Here is a 24178-nt window from a genome sequence, read left to right as displayed (position 1 = left end):
CAAATGTGACAGATTGTCTCGTCTGCAAATGTAACAGGTTGTCCAGTCTGCAAACGTAACAGCTTGTCCAGTCTGCAAATGTGACAGGTTGTCCAGTCTGCAAACATGACAGGTTGTCCAGTCTGCAAATGTGACAGGTTGACCATTCTACAAATGTGACAGGTTGTACCGTCGGCAAATGTGACAGATTGTCTCGACTGCAAATGTGACAGGTTGTCCAGTCTGCAAATGTGACAGGTTATCCATTCTGCAAACGTGACAGGTTGTCCAGTTTGCAAACGTGACGTGATAGGTTGTCCAAATTAAATGTGAGAGTTTGTTCAAACTGCAATGTGATTGGTTGCCCAAACGAGAACACAGTTCAGGTGTCAGCATAAAAGAAAACATGTCAGCCGTCAACATGGAACATTTGCTGTGTTGTCAATGTCAAACTGATTTCAAAACTTCTGATACTGACCAACAAGCTTTCTAAATAATATAAGTAAGTAGTGTACAGCGATGGTGAGTTCACATAGGTTTGGGAATATAAAATAACTTCTCACCCCTTCTTCTTTAACAGTGGAAGCGAAACAATGCCATGTAGACCTGTAGGCATGTGGTGCCACCACTTCAGGTTTTACAGTATGCACCTGGAAAAATACAATGTCAACTACAGTCACTCAGGTAGCCCGAGATGTGTAAATGAAATGACCATTGCATGCAATTAGATACATGTATGGATCTGTACCTTGATTATCTAAACTATTTTACATTACTAGTATTTTAGAGACTAGAGATTGTAGAACGTGCTTCCATAAATTGAATGTAGATATTTACTCAATACGATCAGTAAAGCCTTGCTCTTGCTGAATCTTGTATCTCACACATTTATTGTAAACATGAATAGTTTAGATGTTTATAAATTGACCTCATTTCAAAAGCTTGGCCAGGGTGCAAGATCTACAAATTGCCCAGAATAAAAAGTTCTTCTTTGCCAGGATAGCGCATTAAAATTGCCATTTGATAGAGAGATGGCCACACAGCCCTGTCATGTAGTCCCAAACATGAATATGACTTCTGTGTCAGCACTAGCACTTGCAATTTGCACTTACAAAAAAAAAGTCAGGAGAGACAACAGTGACACTTAATGTCCAGAACTGTCACCTGGCACAAAAACACTGAAAAAAAAAATTTCTTCTTCAACTGGTAAAACATAGCATAACAATTAAAACCTTGCTTTTTGAGAATCAAGATTAAATAACAATTTGGCTTCAGCTTCACATAAACAAACACCTGGCTTCTCTACAACGTGGCATCAGCTTCATTTACGCTTCAACTCAGTGTCATGTCAGCCTTGCTACAGCAAGTGTCATGTCACTTGCAACGCTGAAAGTTTTTTGATCAAAATGGTGTTTTAATAGTGAAGTGTTGTATTTCCTGGAAACTAGATAAAGTTGATTCTGAATGCTGTTTGATTTATTGCTCACATGGGATTATTTGAGAACGCAACTTGAACTGTGACACCACATGTGATTCAGATAATTGTAATTTGTATTGTTGATTTCGGTTAAAAATAATATGAAGCGTAGTATTTTTTGTGTGTGTGTACTAGACATCGTTGTCGTAACTCAGCTTTGAAACCGCTGTGGTGACCACTTTAACTTTAAAACACCGGGACTGTCAAAATTATTATTGATCAACTTGAAGCTAAGTATACATCAACAGTACGCAAAAAAAGAAAAACCCAGGCATCGTGTCGATTTACAATCTTACAATTATATTTTTTACTTTTACAAATATCGTTCCACATTAGGCAAAAATCTATGTAAAGTCAGAATATTGTTGAAAATAAAATATTACTTTAACATTTCCATCAAATCTGAGTGAAGGCGATCCCACATTGTGGCGAAACTGCTTTTTATTTACGTGAAGCGATGCTGTAGCGAAAATTATCCCCGATGTTTGCTTGGATTTCAATAAATGGCGCCCTCTGGAGACTGACACAATCTGCGGCAATCTTTTTTCACTTGCACGTGATTGATGTACAATGTCAGTATATACAGTATATGCTATGTTTTCAGTGTTCACATTTAGGCGATGGCCATTAAAAACCTGGATTAATGAATATTTTAATGAATTTTAATTACAGAATTTGTTTCTTTAAACAAGTTATAAACAAGAGTTGGCTGAGCCATCTCAACGCTGGGAATTCAGATTGCATGGACATTACTGTCTGATTAAAATATTAGAAATACAAGGGAAAATGCCCAACAAGTTGAATATAGCTAATACAGGGTGTGTTATCCACATTTTGAGGAAGAATTTTGAAGTCAATTCAAGGTTAAATGTTACTGGTATATAATATTCACGTGTTCAGAACAGGGACTGTTCTACAGTTTGATTATCAAATTTAGGTCACTGTCATTGTGGTTTGTCAGATGTGCACATCTTTAGTGAAATTTCTCCAGTTTAAGAGGCCAGGTGAAGCAACCTCAAGACAGCGACCGGTGGAGTAAGGTGGCAACAGTTTTACTAATGTTAATGGTGTCAGGTTTCACCTATTTATTATAGAGTGACAAAACAATTTCATATAAATATATAAAAATTAGTACAAAACATTAACAATAAATAACTATTTTGGAGAATCCAAAATGCCTAATTATTGCATTAATTAGATATTTAATGTACATTAGAAAAACAAAACAAAATTTAGTAAACAAAGCAAAGCACAACATCCAGAAAAAGAAATAAAAACATCACGGTTTAATGTCCGGTCTGGGCTTGGAATCAATGATAGTAAGTGGTTCAGCCCTTACACACGCCAACGATTGAAATTTGTTTAATTCCTATCAAATTCTTATTTATTTGTGAGTTGTGCTTTTGATACAAACCGAAAATCGCGATCGACCCATCGTGAGACTAACGGCATTTTGCCTTCCTTGTCCTTGTTCGAAAAAAAAAATTGTATTACCGGTAGTTCTAGTAATTGTTTTTAACATTTATTTTTAACTCAGTCTTTATTTTATTTATCATACTGAACCCGCTGATGGTTCGGTAGTGTAATAAAGTTATTATTATAATGCGTAAAATAGAAAATTTATATCTTGAACAAGTCATTGAAAATGACACAGTCCCCGTTAAGTTCTCTTTGTGCTCGTCATATTAAAGCGGAGGGGTTGTCGCGAGCATGTCCTTGAAACTTGAGTTCCAAGTGGCGTATACAACAGATTGTTTATTTACATCAAAACACGTGTTTCGTGTCATAGTAATATGGCCAAAATAAAAACAGTCGTTATTCAGCCATCTTTAACCTGATTATGAAACACACTGATATGTATGATGTATGTGCTAAATATGAATGAAAATGGTACATAAATTGTGGAAATATAGTAGGCCAAAAAGTCAGATGGCTGTCAATCAGCCATCCTTGACCAGATTTTGAAACGAATTGTCATGGACATGCATCCTAACATGTATAAAGTACATGTATGTGCCAAATTTGAATGAAAACTGACAGAGCACGTCCAAGATACTGCATAAAAATACAAAAACAAGATGCCTGCCAGTCGACCATCTTTGATCCAATTGCAAAATAAATCGTCATGGACATGTATCCTAACATGTATAATCTATGTACCAAGTTTGAATGACAACTGACAAAGCATGTCCAAAATACAACATTTTCAAAAAACAAGATGGCTGCCAGTCGGCCATTTTAAATTGAATCGCTAAACCACTGCATGTGCATATGTCCCACATAAGGTACTAGGCACATGCAAAGAATGAACGGAATTGGTCCACAGGATTCTGAAATATGACGTTGGATAGACTGACACACGGACAGATGGACACACAGACGGTCGGACAGACAAACTCAGGAACTCACGAACGGTCGGGGACATGTATTCTAACATGTATGATCTATGTACTAAATTTGAATGAAAACTGACAAAGCATGTCCAAAATACGACATTTTCAAAAAACAAGATGGCTGCCAGTCGGCCATCTTTGATCCAATTGTGAAATAAATCATCATGGACATGTATCCTAACATGTATAATCTATGTACCAAGTTTGAATGAAAACTGACAAAGCATGTCCAAAATACAACATTTTCAAAAAACAAGATGGCTGCCAGTCGGCCATTTTGAATCGAATCGCTAAACCACTGCATGTGCATATGTCCCACATAAAGTACTAGGCACATGCAAAGAATGAACAGAATCGGTCCAAGGGATTCTGAGATATGACTCCGGACGGACGCACGGACACACGGACGGACGGAGACCAAATTATAAGTCCCCGTTTTCGGACTTCGTCCGAACGGGGACTAAATGCGGGGAATTCAGCCCTCCGTTTCTCTGCTAGTGGCGTCGCTATACAGTGATGAAGGTCAGTACTGGGTTGAACGGATAGCCATGATGACCACTATAATATTTTGAAGGATCGTAAATATTTAACCCAATAGTAGTGAATCACTGATTATTATATATATATATCTTGCAATATCTGGAACGCTACTGAAAAAGTCATCGGTTTCCATCTATATTCAAAAAGAACAGTATTGCAAGGCAGTTAAGCATTCAATATGTAATTTTCTTGCTCCTTTCCCTTTTATTGCCATGTTCTCTACTCAATGACAGACCTTGCCAAAAAATGCAGTCTTGTCTTGAGCGTTAACAACTTAGCATTGAGAATATTGGCTATTACACATAACAAGCACACCCTGTGTACGCACACGTTCCTCTCGGCGTTTGATTCATTGAGTGGGTATAATGTTAAACGATAGAAGAGCCTGTCCTAAATCCATATATGGTTATGTACATATAAGGATAGTGAGTTGTTGGGTCGCTATTAGCATAACAACAGTCAAAAAAGTAATCCCCTCTTGACTATATCACGAGCGTAACCCCCATTGTTTTACTTGCTTTATTTTATTTTATGTTTCCTGAAAATTTATAAATAACACAAAGTACAATTAAGTCCCAAAACAGGGTGAAACTACCATGACCCTAACATGACCTTCAGATCCAAGCCACAACGGACGATCACTGTGACATAAGCTGGGATTTTATATTCAGCTAAAAATAAATTATATAAATTATATCAGAGGTACATTACTTGGGGTTTGCAACTCGCATAGTACTGTATGGTGACATCATGTCAAGACTCCATTCATGTCTCTTCTCGTAGATAGCGAGACTGAGGCTACGACCTTCTGACATGACATATATCAATGTTCAAGGTTTGTAATGAAAAAATAAAACTTTTCTTGCCACTATCATAGTGAAAAATGTAATACATCGAAAATGTACAGAAAATATAGTTCTTGTAATCCGTCATATCGTGGGCAGCTATTTTGATCCACCTGGACATCCCAGTGTCCTAGTTACCTCAGGCATGCGCGTTCGCATTTTTCTGAGTTGGAACGCTTATGTGAGAGCGAAATTGTAACGGGATCTTGGTATCATGTCACCGTAGTTGCAAACCCCAAGTAATGTACCTCTGATTATATATATAAGTATACTTACAGGAAATCGTTGTAGTCCAGATGGTGATGATGGTGATGGTGATGTAACTAACCTTGAAACAACACTATTATTCTGAACATTCTGAGTTTGTAAACGAACCTGCAAATAATAAAATTTGTTTCTACTGAAAACATTAAAACTTACATGGATGTTTACAGCCCTGTACATGTATTTGAAAGAAAAATTAAATATAAATTAAATAAACTGTACTGTAGTATAGTTTTGTTTGTCCAAGAATTACTTCTTTGTGTTTTTTTATATCAAGATGCAAGTGTCTAATTCATTTTTAATTAATGATTGCTGATTAATGACTTGTGGATGATTTCTGATCACATTTGATTAATGATTGCTGATTAATAATTTCTGATGACAACTGAATAATGATTTTTGATCACATTTGATTCATGATTTCTGATAAAACATATCAGATTATTTACATTAGATCAATGATTTCTAATTAATATCTAATTCATGAAAAAGTATGTCAGATTACCGGTAATTATTTTTTGATGATGATTTCTAATAATGTCAGTCAGAATGATTTCTGATTATTAGCATCAGATTAATAATACTAATTAATAACCAGAGTCTACCATGGTCACTATTCAGTTTCATTGATACACACACTAATAGTTGAATGTGGCTGTATCTTGCATTTTGGAGAATACCGATTATAAGCACCTGACCTTGAAAAAGACATGGATTTGTGATCTAATGACCTGAATAACAATAGATGCTTTTTATAGAGAAACTAGTTAGTACAGAATGTGAAAAAGCTTTTTTTTTCAATAGGTGAACTTTGACCTGGGTGGCAGGGAGTGTTGATCACACCATATGAATGAATGAACTTTATTGTTCCCGTGTAAAAAATAGTAGGTTACATAGGGTGTTTGCAACAATAAAGAATTTTTGTTAACAAGACAATATTTTGAAAATAACTAGAATGAATGTACTTAAAATTCACAAATAAATATGTATAAAAAAATAAATACACAAATAAATTATTAAAGAAATCTAATCTCTAATTTTAGTCGCAGCTAAAATAAAGTTTGATATCTCTTGTTGAACTAATTTATCTGGATGTGAAAGTAAATATGTGAAACAAGAAATGTTATTGTCAGCCGGAACTTTAATTTTCTGTAACAGCTGAGATCTCTGCTGTTCATATTTTTGACAATCTAAAAAGGAAATGGATCTCATCTTTAATGCAGTTATTACAAAATTGACAAAGTCTGCTATTTATTGGTACTTTTGGGATAGAATGTCTGCCTTTTTCAATAGCTAAACTATGATCACTAACCCTGAATTTAGTGAACATTTTTCTATCTTCACCATTCTAATTAAGTAAATAAGGCTCCAAATTATACTTTGTTTTAAATTTTGAATATGTTCTGAGTTTAGAATTTTCATTTGATATAGCAGTTCTCCACTTGTTCACATACCTGCTTTGTAAATTTGATTGTAAAATTTTACAAATTGTTGCTGTTTGTGTTTTGAGGATTTTTCTTTTCAGAAGAAAATCTAATGATGCTTCCTGTAATATGGTTTTAAGATTAATGAATCAACTATTTGATATAGATGACTTTTTTTGTTCATAGAATGCTTGTTTAGTTAGATTATCATCTGGTAATTCTATGATATGCAGCCAATATTTTATTATTTGTTTTTTGATGTCAATTAAAAGAGGATGTTGCCCCAATTCTGCTCTTGCTGCTAGATTACATGAGGTCCTGTTAATCTGCAAGATTTGCTTACAAAACTTCAAATGAATTTTTTCTATCGTGTTTTTTCCCCATACCTCTGATTCATATAGAAGGATGGGTTTTATAAAAACGTTAAATAAATGTAAAGAAAGTTTAATATTTTTATTATCCCATAGTATTTTGTTCATAGCAAAAAGTGCTTTTCCAGCTTTCTCTGCTATATTGGCTGTTGCCTCATTGAAATTACCATTTGAACTGAAAATAATCCCTAAATAAATATACTGTTTATTACATTTAATGCAATGGTTGCCAATAGTAAAAAAGTATCTTTTTTGCAGTGGTGATTTATTGAAAATAACAATTTCAGTTTTAGATATGTTTATTTTAAGTTGCCAATTTGAGCAATATTGTTCAAGTTCATTCAAAGCTTGTTGAAGTCCATCTGATGTAGTGGAAATGAGAGCCATGTCATCTGCATATATTAATGAATTTACTGGTGTATTATTCAATGTTGGTGGTTCTGTGTTTGTTTTGTCAAGGCGGTCTTTAATATCATTAATGAAAATATTAAATAATGTTGGACTAATCACACAGCCTTGTTTCACCCCTTTTGTAACATCAAAACTCTGGGTAATTAAATTTGATATTTTTATATGTGCTTTAGTATTAGAGTACATATTTTTAATGAGACGGTAAACCCTTCCATTGATATTATGTTTAAGAAGTTTGTAAAAAAGTCCTATTCTCCAAATTGAATCAAAAGCTTTAGCAAAATCAACAAAACATACAAAAGGTCTATTTTTCTTACATAATTGTTTTGAAATTAGAGTTTTTAAGACAAAAATATGATCAATAGTACGATGGTTCTTTCTAAAATCAGCTTGGTTATTATAGATTAGTTTGTTCTCTTCAATATAGTTATTAAGACGAGAATTTATTATGCTACAAAACAGTTTACCAATACAACTAGATTATTCCTCTGTAGTTTTGGGGATCATGTTTGTCACCTTTTTTATATAAATGTGTAATTATACTGGTATTCCAAATATCCTGAAATATTGAAGATTCATGAATTAAATTAAACAATTTAACTAGACGATCAATGAAGAAATTATAACTGTATTTCAAAAGTTCAATACATAAACCATCCAAGCCTGCTGCTTTTTTAGTTTTTTGTATTTTCAATGTCTTTTTTCGTAATTTCTGTATCTAATATATCATTGTGTGGTACACTGTTTTCAAATTCTAATAATTCATTTTTAACACTATCATGAAACGTATTTAAGTTCATGTTATCTGAATTCATATTATTATAGTAATCAAGCCATTCAGTGCCCGAGACATGGTTAATAATTTTCTTGTCTTGATTATTAGACTCCTTCATAAGATTTAGAATATTCCATATCTTATTAGATTTATTCGCATGGAGATTGTTTAAAGTATTAATATGTTTTTGGATTAATATTTTTTTTTAAGTTTAATTTGTTTTTTCTATTGTTTTTTCCCTTTTGCATAATAAGTTGCCTTGTATTTCTAAATGTTTGCTTCTTAAAGATTCCAATGGCAGCATGGTTGATAATATCATTGAAGGAAGAAGTGGCTTGTTAATGTTCTCCTGTGTTTTACTGTAACTAGTCTTATTATAGTTATTACCGAAAAATTTGTATTTGAAGCCGCATCCCTAATAGAAGTCGCATCCAATCTTTTTGTACAATTGAGAACCAAAAATTCATCATTTCTCATATGTGTAGATGCTCTAATACAAGCCGCATCCCCTCTGTTGCATTGTACCATTTTAATAGAAGCCGCGGCTTCTAATACAGATTTTACAGTAATTAGAAATTGGGTATCAGTCAATTTAAGTTTCATGTGATAGTTGAAAACAGATAACTTATTCCATTTCCATTTTGAAGGAGGCAGGTTTAAATTGTTATTTCTGTCACTCTTTTGCTCCAAATAACCAACTTTGAGTAATGTGGATATTTGACAATGATCAGAGTATATAGTGAAATTATTAACATGAAAGTATTCAAATTCTGAAATAATATCATTGGAGGCAATAGCATAGTCTACTGTACTATTCCCATTCCAGTGATAACAAGAAAATTTTCCACATAAATCACCAGGTAATCTGCCATTTAAGATACGAATATTGCAACTTTTACAAATATCAATCAAATGTTCTCCAAAATTATTTTCCTTGTTATCCATATTACATCTATTTGTATCAGAATCTACAAAATAGTTTGAAGGAACTGGGATATGAATGGAAGTATCATGTTTGACCTAATCAGGAAGAAGACCAGTTCGGGAATTAATATCACACATAATTAGAACTGAACCATTAGAACTATAGCCAGTTATCATTTTTTCCAATTGATCAAAAAAAGACTTTGACTGATTAATTGAATTTTCTGGTGGATTATATATAAAACAAATATACAAATCTTTGTCAATATTAAAGAACTGTTTTTCTAATTTACACCAAATCATATCAGCACTGTTAGAATTAATAATTTTTATGCCTTTTTTTATTGATTTTTTACCATATGTAAAAAATACTTTATATGGAGTTGTGGTTGCATCATCACAGTATACACTAATTTTAAATACAATTACATGAATATAATATAATATAATTGGTTTTTAACTGAATAACCCACCATCATGCAATAATCGATCTAATATACAATTCATGGGGTTATCACATTACTTTCATTTTTACAATCAGGTTATAGTTGTTAACTCCTAAACCAAATGATCAAATGGTTTAAATATACATGTACATGGAATTGGGATTACTAGGCAATTCCCTATGGGATTCTTATGGTGAACAAATCTCACAATTTGTAACATGTGATAAAACATTGTTTATTGAAATACTTAAAATTCCTCAGAAGGAATTGAAATTGTTACACTAACTACTAGAACACATATTTAAAACATACAAATTTTACAAAAATTACTATCTAAAGCACAACAATGGTTTAAAAAAAAAAATGGTGATAAAAAATATGAAAAAAATGTATGCATGTACCAATAGTTATAAGATGAGTAATTATTACGGTCAGGAGGTAATTAGGAGATTATTCATATATTTATTTTATCCATTTTTCTGCAAAAAAAATTATATTTCATACAAGGTAAAAAATGACCAATGAATAATAATTTTTAAACACAAATTGTGTTGCCATCCATAATTGAACCAATATCTCCAAATGACCTTAATCTTTTTACAACCAGACTTTCTTGCCCAAATTTTTCTGCACTTTTTCTTATATTCTTCAATATTTCTGGAAATGAACCATCATTTTGGAGCCAACAGACAAAAATTGAGTCAATTTTCAGTTTTTACCCAAAGAGAAGTACCGGTACAGACTAAAAACAGGATTATTTTTTGAATTTGTGATGAAAAGAAGGAACTGGTGGTAAAATGGTTAAAAGTGAATATTGTGAAAAACAAAACTATATTTGGCTTACGTACAAAAATACAACAATGTAAAAGCAGTATTTATAAAAACAAGCAGCCTCTCGGTTGAGATAGCTCCTCAAAATTAGAGAACTAGCGATATCATCACAAAATGAACAAATCTGAGAGAGGTCTACTTGTAGTACCTATATGCATAACATAACAGCAATCTGACTTGGGGTTTTTAACAAATCAAAAATATCACTTTTTACCAAAAAAAAACAAAAATATTCATCAAAATTATAGAATTGAAGATATCATCACAAAATGAACAAATATGAGAGAGGTCCACATGTAGTACCTATACATTTATAATATCAAAGCAATCAGACTTGTGGTTTTCAACAAGAAGTTGAAAATATCACTTTTTACCAAAATGACAAAAATATTCCCCAAAATTAGAGAATTTAAGATATCATCATAAAATGAACAAATCCAAGAGAGGTCTACCCAAGGTACATATACACCAAGTATCAAAGCATTTGAAAAAATAAAAACGACTGACAAAGTCGACAGCAGAGCTAAAAATTGAAATTAATCTAAATAATCCTTATGTTGAAATTTCCATTATGCCATTCTCTTCTTAACCTTTAACCTTAATTTTTGTAGCTTCATAGTTTCTAGATGTATTATCTTCAAAATGTCTTAATTTTAGTTTGTTTTTTTGAGACCATACTGGTGTACCTTCAAATTCTGTGTCAGTGTTGTGTCAATAAAATATTATTATTATCGTTTTCAGGACCAACACGTTGTCTGTCGTGTGACAGCCTTTTATGTAAACCAAATTTAGTTTTCAAAAGTACCGTAAAATCTGTATTAGAAGCATCCAATCTTTTTGTACAATTGAGAACCAACAATTTTACAGTAATTTTTGTCCAGAAATGAGCCCATACTTTATAGATAAAAGATGCTTGTAGAATGTTTTTCTAAGCAGCTTTATCTGTACCCCAGACCATTCGTCCCGGTGTTATCGCTATCGCCACACGAGACTCCAGCTTGTCTCCTATACAATTTTCCTTCCGCCCACTTAATTTTAATATTCATATGACCTTTGCACTGACATCGATAGCCAATCGCATTCGACCGCGGACATCACTCTAAATAAACAACTGAATAAATTAATATACCATATTTGGAAGATAGCGGGTAAATTCAACGTTGTTGGTGTGTTCGTGTGTTGTTCGCACGAAACGAGTTCATGTTCCGTTATCTTTCGCAAGTAAAACAGGTCGATATGTATTAAACATGGCATTTGTTTTCTTGTTTTAACCCCCTTTTTACGCAAGCTTCCGTCGAAGTGGTGTTTTTTTCGACGATTTGTGGCATGTTGCAAAACGAATGAAACATTGCGGCATTCTTAGCGGTGGATAAGGGATCGACTATGTCGTCACATTTATGTCTCGTTTGAAAGAGAATAAACAACCGCTCAGAAAAATATGTTGCTAATATTTAAGTGCGGTGCCTTGAAATCGCCTGCCCGACGTCCAAATTTCAAAAGGATGTTCGATTTGCAATGACGACCGTTCATATGTACTAGGCGACGTTACTAATTACTACTAGGGTCGGTGTTTGCATTAAGAATTATAGAACAAAAGATCAGCAAAGCGGTGCTTTTGTCGGCGATTTTGTCAAAGGGAATATTGATAAAATGTTGCAAAACAGAATCGCGAGTTGGGTGAAAAATTGCGCCGGCGGCATTCTCAGCGATGGCGATACCCGAGAAACACCGTGTCACGGTGCATTCGTGCATCAGTACACCGAAGAAATACATACATATTGTTGCGGACGACTATTGTAGACTGTGTTCGTGTAGTCTTCGAGTTTGTGGACAGTTAAAGTCGTGTGTGAATTTATTCAAGCCAGGAAAAGCAGGAGGGATAACTTATGGAAATCGTCTTTCCAATTTGATTCAGTGCGACGTTGTGAAAGGAGCGACTCTGTCGTCTCATCTATGTCTAGTTTGTAAGAGAAAGATAGATAGCGCAGAAAAATCCGCCAATAATGTAAAACAGTGGCATGAAATTGTCAGTCATTCTAATATCTCCCAACCTGTGAACGAAAGGGTTAAGCGTGCTGCCTTGAAATCGCCTGCCAAAACTAAAATGGCGCGTGTCACGTGACTTTGTTTACTAAAGATAGCGTGGGCGTTTGATTGACACTCAACTCATTAGTATTCCACCAATCACAGCTACATCTACTTTCTGGATGTGCGCAGTCAAATTGTATAGGAGACAAGCTGGAGTCTCGTGTGGCGATAGCGATAACACCGGGACGAATGGTCTGGGGTACTTTATCTGTCTATAAGCCAGTAAGTATCTGTCTTTTGCCACCAGTACTTTTTTACAAATACTACAGAAATACCATCTGTATGACAATTATTTATTACATGTTATTTATAAAGCCAAAATTTCACTACCTGTAGATATAAATTTAATGGAATTATAAATGAATCAATCACTCTCATGACAGAATTGTATTTTTAAGGTCATTGAAGGTCATACCATTAAAAGCACTTAATGCAGGAATTCTGTGAATATGTAATACATATACATACATCATAATTTTCTTATTATATTATCATCTAGATAAAAAGATAAATTAAAATAAAAAATATAAATATATATAAATAAAATAAGAAGGACATAAAGGATGGAATTTAGACAATTCATGTCACTATGTATGTATGGAACTTACAGCAGCATGATTTTTCATCAATTTTTATAATAATGATCTACGGGAAACCTATGGATATCAATGAGATATATTATAAACTGTGTGAAGGTGACTGCATCTCTATACATGCCAAGCTACACATTATTATCATAATTTATAATATAAATAAACACTTATGACTATGATATTCTCATGACATTATTAAACATTCAAACTGCTCACATTATTAAGCTTGATGTCCTATGTGTAAGTCCATTTTGTCCTGAAAAATGGGAGTTCTCTCAAATTAATACATATTGTGTTTGCTTTTAATATTTCCTATTTTCTGTATTAGTATTTCTTCATTGTCATGGTTTTTTTTAGAAGTTCAAAATGATTTTGTTTAAACCATTAGAGTTGAATATGAAAGACACTGATGAGTCATGTAACACCACAGCCAGATGGAGGATATTGGTCATTGTGGCCGTGTGCGTTTTTTATGGATTCCACACTTCACAAAGCAACATATTTATGTAAATTTGAATACGATTGACACATGTGGCTAGGGCTATCATGCAGGCATTACATAATATATGTAAACATAATTGAAATTTCCTTGTATCAAACATTTTTTTGGCATGAATCAATTGTCACTTTTATTTCAAGAGTGACCCATACATGTATGTAAGCCAAAATGTGTCACTATCCTCTACACCGCCTATTGAACCATCCCACATAATAGATAGATAACAATTCAAAGCGATACATTCACAGACGGAATATTGTTTTTTTATTGGATACAAGTGGTTGAGATAATAAGCACGTACCTTAACTGTATCAAAGGGATGGCCGACAACCACACCGGCAATTCCTGAAATAACAAAGATAAGTTATCTGATAAAACCTTAGGTGAGTTTGGGCACAAGTACAGTATAAAGTGCTACTTTATAGTATCAAAGTAAGTTCCATTCAAATGTCAATTCATCCAGTTTTTTTTGTTAGTTTTTGTTTAGTGAGTTGGTTGTTGCCATGTTTAAATGCTGTTGAAATGGCATGTATTAAAATATATTTGACTGTTCTTTCTACACAATACAAAAGCGGTCCAAAGAAAATGATGATAGACAGCATGTATGTAAATAGGTCTCTATGTGGACAAGACAAAACCAAGATCAGAGTTGCATCTCTATTACTATTAAATACAATTGTGGCCGATCCTGGCATTTATCTTGCGTAAATCAAAATAGTACTCTCACAAATTTCATGTATACACTGGCTACTTATGCTTACTTCAGTGTTGCAGCCAGGATTTTTTTGTGAGGAGACAATGTGTCCCATGCACATTAATTTTGTGAGACATTTGCATTTTGGGGGGGAACAATAATAAAGCAGTTCAAAATCAATTTCAACCAACTTTATTTCTCAAATAAAAAAATAAGCTTGCAATACATAGAGTTGTGTGTTACCAACTACTACTAGTGTTCCACTGAGATGATTGGTAAGTAAAAGGTTAAGAATAAAAATATGTCATAAAGTGCATAATGTTGCCAAATACACTAGACAAGTACGTTATGTTACTAACAATTTCAATCAACTTAATTTCTCAAATAAAAAACTTAGCATGCAATTTTTACTGTGCTATTGTGAAGACCACTTGTCAAGTTGTATCATTATTTGCAGAGCTAATATTAAAAGTGACATCATCGTAAGACGTACATTATCAGAATGACTGACCTTTGGTTAACCTTACACTCAACAGGGAGCTCTCTGCACTCAGTCACACAATTGCGTTATTAATTACCAAGACTGAAACAGTTAAGAAGTTTTGTTGAATATACGTCTCTGTTTTAACTGCCTCCATTCGTTTAAGGCAACATCAAACGGAAAATGTTCTATGGATGATCCCTCAGAAGAGATCAGTGATAATACATGAAGTCTCTCTGCTTCTAAGCGGTTTCGTGTCTTTGTTTTGATTTGATTTTGTACTGAAAATCCGCGTTCACAATCAGCGGTTTGTACTGGCAAAACCAAAGCTATTTTCGCAAGTTTAAGCAAATTAGGAAGTAAGCCACGGTGATAGGTGTACAATAGTTTCCACAAAATTGCCATTTTGTCTCTAGGATACATCTGAGACAGCACAAGTTCTTTGGCAGTAGCCCACTCACGCAAAACACAATCTGGGTCAACAATGCGTTCAATAATAGTACCGTCTTCAGTGGTTTTCGCCGCTCCAAAGTGATTGACTAAGACTTCTATTTCGGTGTTCCCAAATACGTCAACTTGGTCTTTGGGCAAAAATGACAGAGGTCGCATTGCAAGAACAGCAAATGCATTAATTAATGTAGTAGTATCTTGGGGAAACCTTTCCTCCAAATTGTCAAGAATATTTTTAGTGAAGTCTGATCTGATATTATCAAAGTGTTTCTTTTGGTTTGTTGTTGCACTTATATTGTGACCATTCACGGTATACGTCTTGCCATTAGCCGACGACATCTGCTCAACATCGGAGAGATATTTTCCATTTTTTGAGCCCAACTCTTTGATTCTGGCCGTGGTTGTCTGAATTGAAGCTTGCACAATGGCAATATCAATATCCGCTGACTGAAATACCATACTCATATGGGTTAAAACTGGTATTATATCCATTAATAAGTGTGTTGTTGCGACAAACTCGTAACAGGTCATTCTCTTTGCTAGTCCCTTTGCTATTGGTTGTGTACTTGCAACGGACTGGAAATATGTTACCAATGAGTCGTAAGTTCGGTATATTGTTTCTAGTGATGAATAAAATGAAAACCAGCGAACATCATGGACTTCCTTATATTTCAAAAGTGGATCGTCCAATATTGACTGAATTTCCTTCACACTCTCAGTACGCACGACCGATCTTGAAAAATAATAATAAATATCAGTGAGAATTTGCGAGTATTTCAGGAGGTATGCGACAGATTTCGCTGCCTGGCTGGTACATAAAGCTAAGCAGTGAGCTATGCAGTGGATACTAATGATGAACGGGTTTATTTCTCGTTGGAAACGAACGGAAACACCATTCAGCCTTCCTCTCATTACACTGGCGTCATCGCTGCCAAAACCGATGAGTTGGTGGGGTTTTACACAATTTTCCTCCAACAGAGTAGTTTTCAATGATGAAGATATTGTACTCGATGTACCGTCTTTGACTTTGACATTTCCGATGTACCGTGTCCTAGGAGTAAAATCGTCATCGATCAATCTGGCATAGATTACTAGTTTCTTAGTGACAGAAATGTCCGTACTTTCATCAGATAGCACGCTCAGAAATTCACTCTGTCGTAATTGTTGTTTGATTTCCTTGGATATCACTGCAGCAATCGCGTCTTGCATTTCATCGGCAGTTTGACGTGAAGTGTATGATGCATTTAGCCCTGCGTACAGTGCTGTGTGTACGGAGACGCGTTCGGTTGATAGATGTCCCCACCACAGCCCTGCGTACCTCCATAGACAAAGTCCGGGAGCGCACCGTAATTGGTGCGCAAGTTAAAAATAAGAAGTTTCCCGGTTGAAATCGGCTGAAATGATGATTGTTACATGTAACAACCATTACAAAGTTATCTGAAACTGAAATGTCTTTAAAAAACGACTAGTAAAGACGGACACGCGGAGGTACCGGAGAAATTATTCACCAAACGCCGCCATTTTTAATTTCATTCACGCGACAGAATGCGATAGTTTTTAGGGCAAAGTGGCCGATTTCAATCACAATTGGACTCCGAACTGGGAGTTCTGGATATATCTGGTAATCGATCATCATTTTTGGTAGCTGGGCATGTTATTTCATTAAAAAAGTTACATTTTTCAAAGTCCCGGACTTTGTCTTTGGAAGTTCGCAGGGCTGTGGTGGGGAACCGAACGCGTCCCCGTACACACAGCACTGTACGCAGGGCTAATGATGCATTCTGCCCAACTCTGAGTTTATCCATGGTTTCAACACCTTGTAACTTTAGAAATGACAGCAGCGATTCATATTTCGTGTTGCTATGTCTTCCTTCGCCAGCCAAAACACGGTCTGCATTGCGGAAATAATTGCTTTGTCATTATCGGATAATACTTTCTGAACAGTGGTATTGAAGTCTGCACGTAGTGCGATTTCTTGAACTGCTTTCACGTGATCTCCACTACTGATGTGGCGGTCCAGCGTTGTTGTACGGAAATTCACACAGCCTCCCTTCTCAGTGAAAGGGTTTCACTTTCCAGTTTGAAGGCAAATCTTGCACTGTATGGAATTTTTCTCTCGATCATATTGTAACCAATGGGAATATTTCGGGTTTTGTTCCCAGCTAGCCTGATATCTGCGTTCAAAAGTCTTTTTCTTTTTAGACGAAGGTTCACATTGTTCAACTTGAACTTCAGGCGACTTGGCGGTCGATTCGGCGTTGCTCACATCTTGATCATGGTCACTTAATGACTCAGACCTTTTCTGCAATGAATTTGAAGCCCCATTGCTTGGAAAAAAAAGCGTAATACGCTTTTGTCGCCCTGCCGTAAGTTGCCGACCCGCCAGACTTACACGTTCGGTAGACGCGCGGCAACAACAAAGGGTTTTACTAGTATCCCTGGCGTCGTGAGTTGGGAACATCCGCGACGCAGTGCGTCTTTCTGCCAATCAAATTTGTGTAAAAATCGCAACAATGTTTACTTTACATTGATTGAATCACAAAAAGAACTGAGTATACCAAGGCAATGACCCAGTGATAAGCAAAATGCGCGACATGGCTCACTATTTTAGTGCGTCAACTGTGGCCCAGGGTTTGTAAAATAACGCGTCATTGCTGTGAATTTTGCGAGAATGTCGCGATGACGCAGCCTGGCAGCAACACTGCTTACTTGAAATCTGACACGCGCACTTCTCATTCCATTGTTGGTCCCATGCCTACCATTACACGTAAATAGTTGGTGTTATTAATATGTATAATTTTCAACCTAGTGGTTACAATTTGGCCGCAAAAATAAGACATTTAACACAGAAATAAATGAATAAAGACATTTACAGAGGTGATGAGAAAAAGACGTTTGTAATATAATTACTCTTCAGGATCTGTTATATTATATTTTCTACCAATGTTTGACAAGTACAATTCCTGTCAAAAATGTTTTTTTTCCATTAAATTTTGCTTTGTACTATTATTTGGGAACTTTAATACAATTCATGTTATAAGGAACATTGAGATTAATACAGTACATGTAGTATTATTTGAAGAACATAAATGTAATTACTGATGATCTCATTGATTTTGTTCAATTTTTATTAGATATGTTATCAGCATTTGCACTGTTGTGTTGTATGTATTCAAATCTTGAAAATTGTGGTGCTATTCCACATGTACTGTACTGGGTTCAAACTGCGTGAATATTTAATTAAATATGATGTGGTCATTTTTAACAAACGTCCTGCTTATGTGAATCCAGATTGGATTCTTTAACTTAAGTTAGACCTCTGAAACGAACTTGTATCAACTTCATGTTAAACTGAGCATACCTTTCATTATATTACCAGCATTCCATGGTTTGTCCCCACGATAACTTTTAAAAGTGACGGACTCAAGCTTTCCATTGTTTGGCTTCACGCTTACTTGAAAGTGGGCGTACGCTCAACTCGTATCTTCTGAGACGCTCAGTTACCGCACTCAACAACCACCTAGAGACTCATTTACATACCTCTAGACATTTTTTTCAGCAATACATTCAAAACATATCAAAACTTGGAGATGTTTTTAGGCAAATATAATACAATGTACGTACAATAAACAATACAACAAACACTTTTTTAGTTGTTGAGCCCACAAAATTTTTTAACAATGACAACGACGATGAGAACAGATTGATTTATCTTCATATCTTATTTTCCATTTTATTACATGCATGTTTGTCTGTCTGTCTGTCTGTCTCGATTTGATGACCTTCTATTCCATTTCTATATTCTTTACACTTCTATGACAATTTTAGACCATATTTTCACACATAAACGCTGAGGTAGACATTAGCAAATTCACAGATTTGACCATCTTTCAATTACAAAAACACATGCACAAAATTACTACAAGGTCATTCATGTTTTTTACCAAATCACCTCTTGTCTATTTAAGCAATGTTTCGTGCACTTTCAGCAGAACTATCCCAGTCAGGCTGACCAGTATATGGCAAGTTGCAATGCATTCATTTGGTATTTTTGCAAACTGTTTTATTCATATTTAAAAACCTATATGAAAAAGGGACAAAAGACAAACACCAAGCATGCTAAAAACACTTGCAAATCCTTCTGTGTTCAGTGGCCGATGAGAAGACATGCTGTGACATGTGCTGGGCAATTTGGTGAGTTTAAGTCACCCTAGAAGTGCATATTTACTTTTATTTAACATTGTCATCTATTTTGCTGTCTATTCCGTGGTATTTATTTGCTTTACTTCCTAAGCCAGCAGCTATTATGAATTTATAATTTAGATCCACTTTTTGGCTCTGCTGTCGACTTTGTTGAGTAGAGCTAATCATATTACCGGTACTGATTGTCCATCGTCACTGGCAGCGTCTGCATAAACTTTTTGCATTTTTGACTTCTCTTTCAAAATTCTGAGTCGAATTGTTTTGATACTTGGTGTATACACATGTATGTATGTATGTACCTTGGGTATAACTTTCTTAGATTTGTCATTTCGTGATGATATCATTATTTCTCCAATTTTGATAAATATTTTTGTCATTTTTTACCCCCACTTTGTCTGAGCGCTGAAGATTTACATATGGACCGATTTCAGATTTGTTCATTTTCTAATGAGATCTTCAATTCTCTAATTAAAATGTGCATTGCTAACAGTGGATATCTCAGAGGCTGCATATATTTGTTTTACCGTATTTAATGTTTTTTGGAGACTTTTTAACTGATGGGCCAAGCTTTCCAGCAAAATGAAATTCATCAACTAAGCAGAGAAAACATATACTACTGGTATGTGCCACCCAAGTGGATATCTTTTCCCTTTGATCAAAAGAATGATACCAAAAAAGCCAATACAGCAACAAAACTAGTGAATATAATAATAATGAATTTATTGCATCCTTGGAAATAATTTCCATTGGTGGACAGCAATAAAATGTTAGTATTAAAGTACAATACATACATATATAACTAAAGTAAAATGTCAGTTATTGTTATTTCTATCTTCAAATATTATGTTTAAGTATTCACCAACTTGTATCAATATTATGTCTTCTCTTGAATATTTTTTAATATCTTCACACCACTTTTTAATTCTTAATATTGATATTATTAAATAAATTTAATACTTGGTTCACACAGATTAGAAATACAATGTTGTAGAGCCAGTGAGAACACCAGTGCCCCGTGTCAGTGTTTGAATTTATTCGTACCCTACCACCACGGTTATTATTATACCCAATTTTCAGACTTTGATACTAAAGCAGCTGTAAATTGTTCTCAATATTATTATTTTGAATCAGCTAGAGTTAATTACTTGTAGATCAAAAGTTGCAACATCAGCATTTTCTACAGTATTCAGGACCAGACAGATATTAATGTTTAACCAGACCCACAAGATCTTTTATCTGCTTTTTTTGCACATAAATCAATACTACTTCAGACAAATATTTGTACGGCAACTGATACACTAGTTGCAATCAAGCACAGCTCCTAGTAGGAGCTATAAAGAGGTCAAAAGAGAAAAAACCTAATAAAAAACCTGTGCAAACACCTAACATAAGTTACGAAATGCTAAGTACGAGTTAAATCCATGCATGAATGCTTAGCTTGTGTCAAACAATAAAAACACCACTGCATTCAATGTTCATTTGAAAGATTTACTCTTATATGCATAACTATTTATTTTAGTGTGCCATTACAAATACAATAATCCACATGAGCACATCCAGGCACATTGTTCTAAAAAAAAAATACTTCGAGAAAAAAAAAAATACAATGAGAATCTGCACTTCTACATGTACTTCCTGTTACCATATTTATGCAATCTGTACTTTCTGAATTTACTTTTTTTTAACCATAGAACAAACATAGTTAAAATGACAGAAAATGAGTATATTATTAGCCTTGTTCACGAGTTTATTGAAAAATATGTTTGTTTTTTTATGAAATCCATTATTTTTACACATATTTCCCCTTGTATGAAGGCCATGCACCACATAATGTTTAAAAAGGGATCCATACTGATGTTTACTATGTTATGTAAAATACATCATTTGTTTATGCAAAATCCAAAATGGTGCTGCACGACTGTAAAACTTTAAAAACAGATGGAAGGTAAAATCTTCCTTTAGATATTTCTAGGTCAAATTATGTTATAGAGAGGTGGGGAGTGCCAGCTCAACCTGTACACTATTATTATGAAATCAGTCTGCTGGACTTAGCTGAAAAGTACAACATATTAAACACAGCGTAACTATCACAACCTTGTTAAGACTAGGGATATAAAATGAATAAATGGTGGGGTGTGTAATAATACTTGCATAATAATTTGAAATACAGTACATGTGGAATAGCACCCCAATTTTCAAGATTTGAATACATACAACACAACAGTGCAAATGCTGATAACATATCTAACAAAAATTGAACAAAATCAATGAGATCATCAGTAATTACATTTATGTTCTTCAAATAATACTACATGTACTGTATTAATCTCAATGTTCCTTATAACATGAATTGTATTAAAGTTCCCAAATAATAGTACAAAGCAAAATTTAATGTAAAAAAACATTTTTGACAGGAATTGTACTTGTCAAACATTGGTAGAAAATATAATATAACAGATCCTGAAGAGTAATTATATTACAAACGTCTTTTTCTCATCACCTCTGTAAACGTCTTTATTCATTTATTTCTGTGTTAAATGTCTTATTTTTGTGGCCAAATTGTAACCACTAGGTTGAAAATTATACATATTAATAACACCAACCAGAGGTACATTACTTGGGGTTTGCAACGCGCATGTACTGTGTGGTGACATCATGCCAAGATCCCACTCAACTCTCATCTCGTAGATAGCGAGACTGATGCTACGACCTTCTGGCATGACATAGACGGTTTGTAATAAAACAATAAAACATGTATCACCACATTCATAATGAAAAAATGTAATACATCGAAAATATACAGAAAATATAGTTATCGTAATCCGTCATATCGTAAGCAGCTATTTTGATCCACCTGGACATCCCAGTATCCTAGTTACCTCGGGCATGCGCATTCGCATTTTTCTGAGTTGGAACGCTTATGCGAGAGCGAAATTGTAATGGGATCTTGGTATAATGTCACCGTAGTTGCAAACCCCAAGTAATGTACCTCTGCACCAACACATAATCCCTCATATACACCTCCCTCTCCATCTATAATACTTTTACATGTAAACTTTTTAAAATGTTGTTTTTACATCATGAAGTTAACAGTGGAGAGTGGGAGTATACTAATATCCGTGTCTGGCCTCTATGCAAATCACTACTCTGGACTACTGGGGCTCTAGTTGCTTCCCTCATGGGGTTTATAGTTCCATGCTTCCCTGTACGATTTGACATCGACGCAATCAGCTGGAACTAATTCCGGGGGAAATTATAAAATAACCAGCACTAGATAATGTCCACTGATCGAGTTCATGTGTCAAACAATTTATGATAACAGTACAATTTTATACCACACGTGATGATAAATAATCGTTTTAACTTACCACCAAAACAACCGCCAACAAAATCTAATAGAACTTCATACTTTATTTTAGTTGGTGCCCGAGTAGCGAGATTCGTCGCCTCAGCTCCAAAACTCATTTCTGTCTCGCTCTCCATTAATGATCTGAATATCGCCGTCGAATGACCTGACAAAACACAACGTGATTGTTCCGGATCAGTGTTTTTAGCGCCGTCCTGGCTGCGCCATAATTGTTGGCAGCGAGTGTAAGTCAGTAAAAAGTATAGTAATCATGACTAGAGTCAGTGAAAGTGATGTGCTGAGCACGATGGCAAGGTCACGGCGCCGGAGGAAAATAAATGGCAATGTAAGCTGGAGACGTTGTCAGTCAAAACGCGATGTTCATACACATGAATTTATCAAAACGTTGGAAGACTAATGTTTTATAACTACACATTACTCGGCATAGTGTATGTACCGCCAGCAATATCCCACGGGGTAGACTAAACCGTAACAGCTGCGGCACGCTTCGCTCATATCACGGTCACGTTTTCTCAATATGATCACTTGATGGCGTCCTGATCACAACCCACAAAATCAAATTTATTAAAATTGTGTAATAATTTTCAGTTTTTTCTCACATTTTGTTCTCATACCAGTCACATGTAGAAACACTCGCTGCTCAGTTAGTACATTTACTTGACTCAAATATCACTATCCGTTTTTTGATGAAAGTTATATGTTTATGGGGGTTGTGGGTCACCCTTTCCCGGGTCATTTCAGGACATACCGTACCGATGACGTAATGCAAACGCAGTCATTATTCAGAGTGACCCATTGATGATTTGATTATAGGTGAATTTCATTGTTAATCGGCTCGGCAACAGATAGCGATATCAGCAAAATGTCACACGTGATACACGCAATTCTGACTAGAAGGGCACGTGAAGGACACATGAAGTATCGCGTGCCAAATAACGCAACAAAAAGAATATATAAGAATAAACTAAGAACGTATAAATTATTCAAAACAGAATTTAAAATGGAGGAGTATATAAATAATGTTAAGGATGGTGGAATAAGAAAACGAATATGCAAACTAAGAATAAGTGACCATCCCTTAATGATTGAGAAAGGCAGGCGCTTACGGCCAAAGGTTAAAGTT

At 34.7% G+C, this 24178-nt stretch overlaps 1 protein-coding gene across 1 annotated transcript in view; it reads right to left on the bottom strand.

Annotated features, from left to right (window-relative positions):
- The window catches only part of LOC100375553 (mitochondrial basic amino acids transporter-like), a 31377-nt gene extending 7849 nt beyond the window's left edge, over window positions 1-23528 (bottom strand). The window contains exons 1-4 of the mRNA XM_078005714.2: window positions 23057-23528; window positions 14162-14205; window positions 5511-5609; window positions 543-629 (exon numbers count right to left, since the gene is read on the bottom strand). Coding sequence (XP_077861840.1) covers window positions 543-629; window positions 5511-5609; window positions 14162-14205; window positions 23057-23171 — 345 coding nt within the window. The 5' untranslated portion in view covers window positions 23172-23528. The remainder of the gene's footprint in view (window positions 1-542; window positions 630-5510; window positions 5610-14161; window positions 14206-23056) is intronic.
- Between the last annotated feature and the right edge of the window lie 650 nt (window positions 23529-24178).

The sequence above is a fragment of the Saccoglossus kowalevskii genome, chromosome 2, assembly GCF_978046115.1.
Source record: "Saccoglossus kowalevskii chromosome 2, keSacKowa6.1, whole genome shotgun sequence".
Classification (NCBI taxonomy): Eukaryota; Metazoa; Hemichordata; class Enteropneusta; family Harrimaniidae; genus Saccoglossus; species Saccoglossus kowalevskii.
This window is presented reverse-complemented; position numbering and strand designations above follow the sequence as displayed.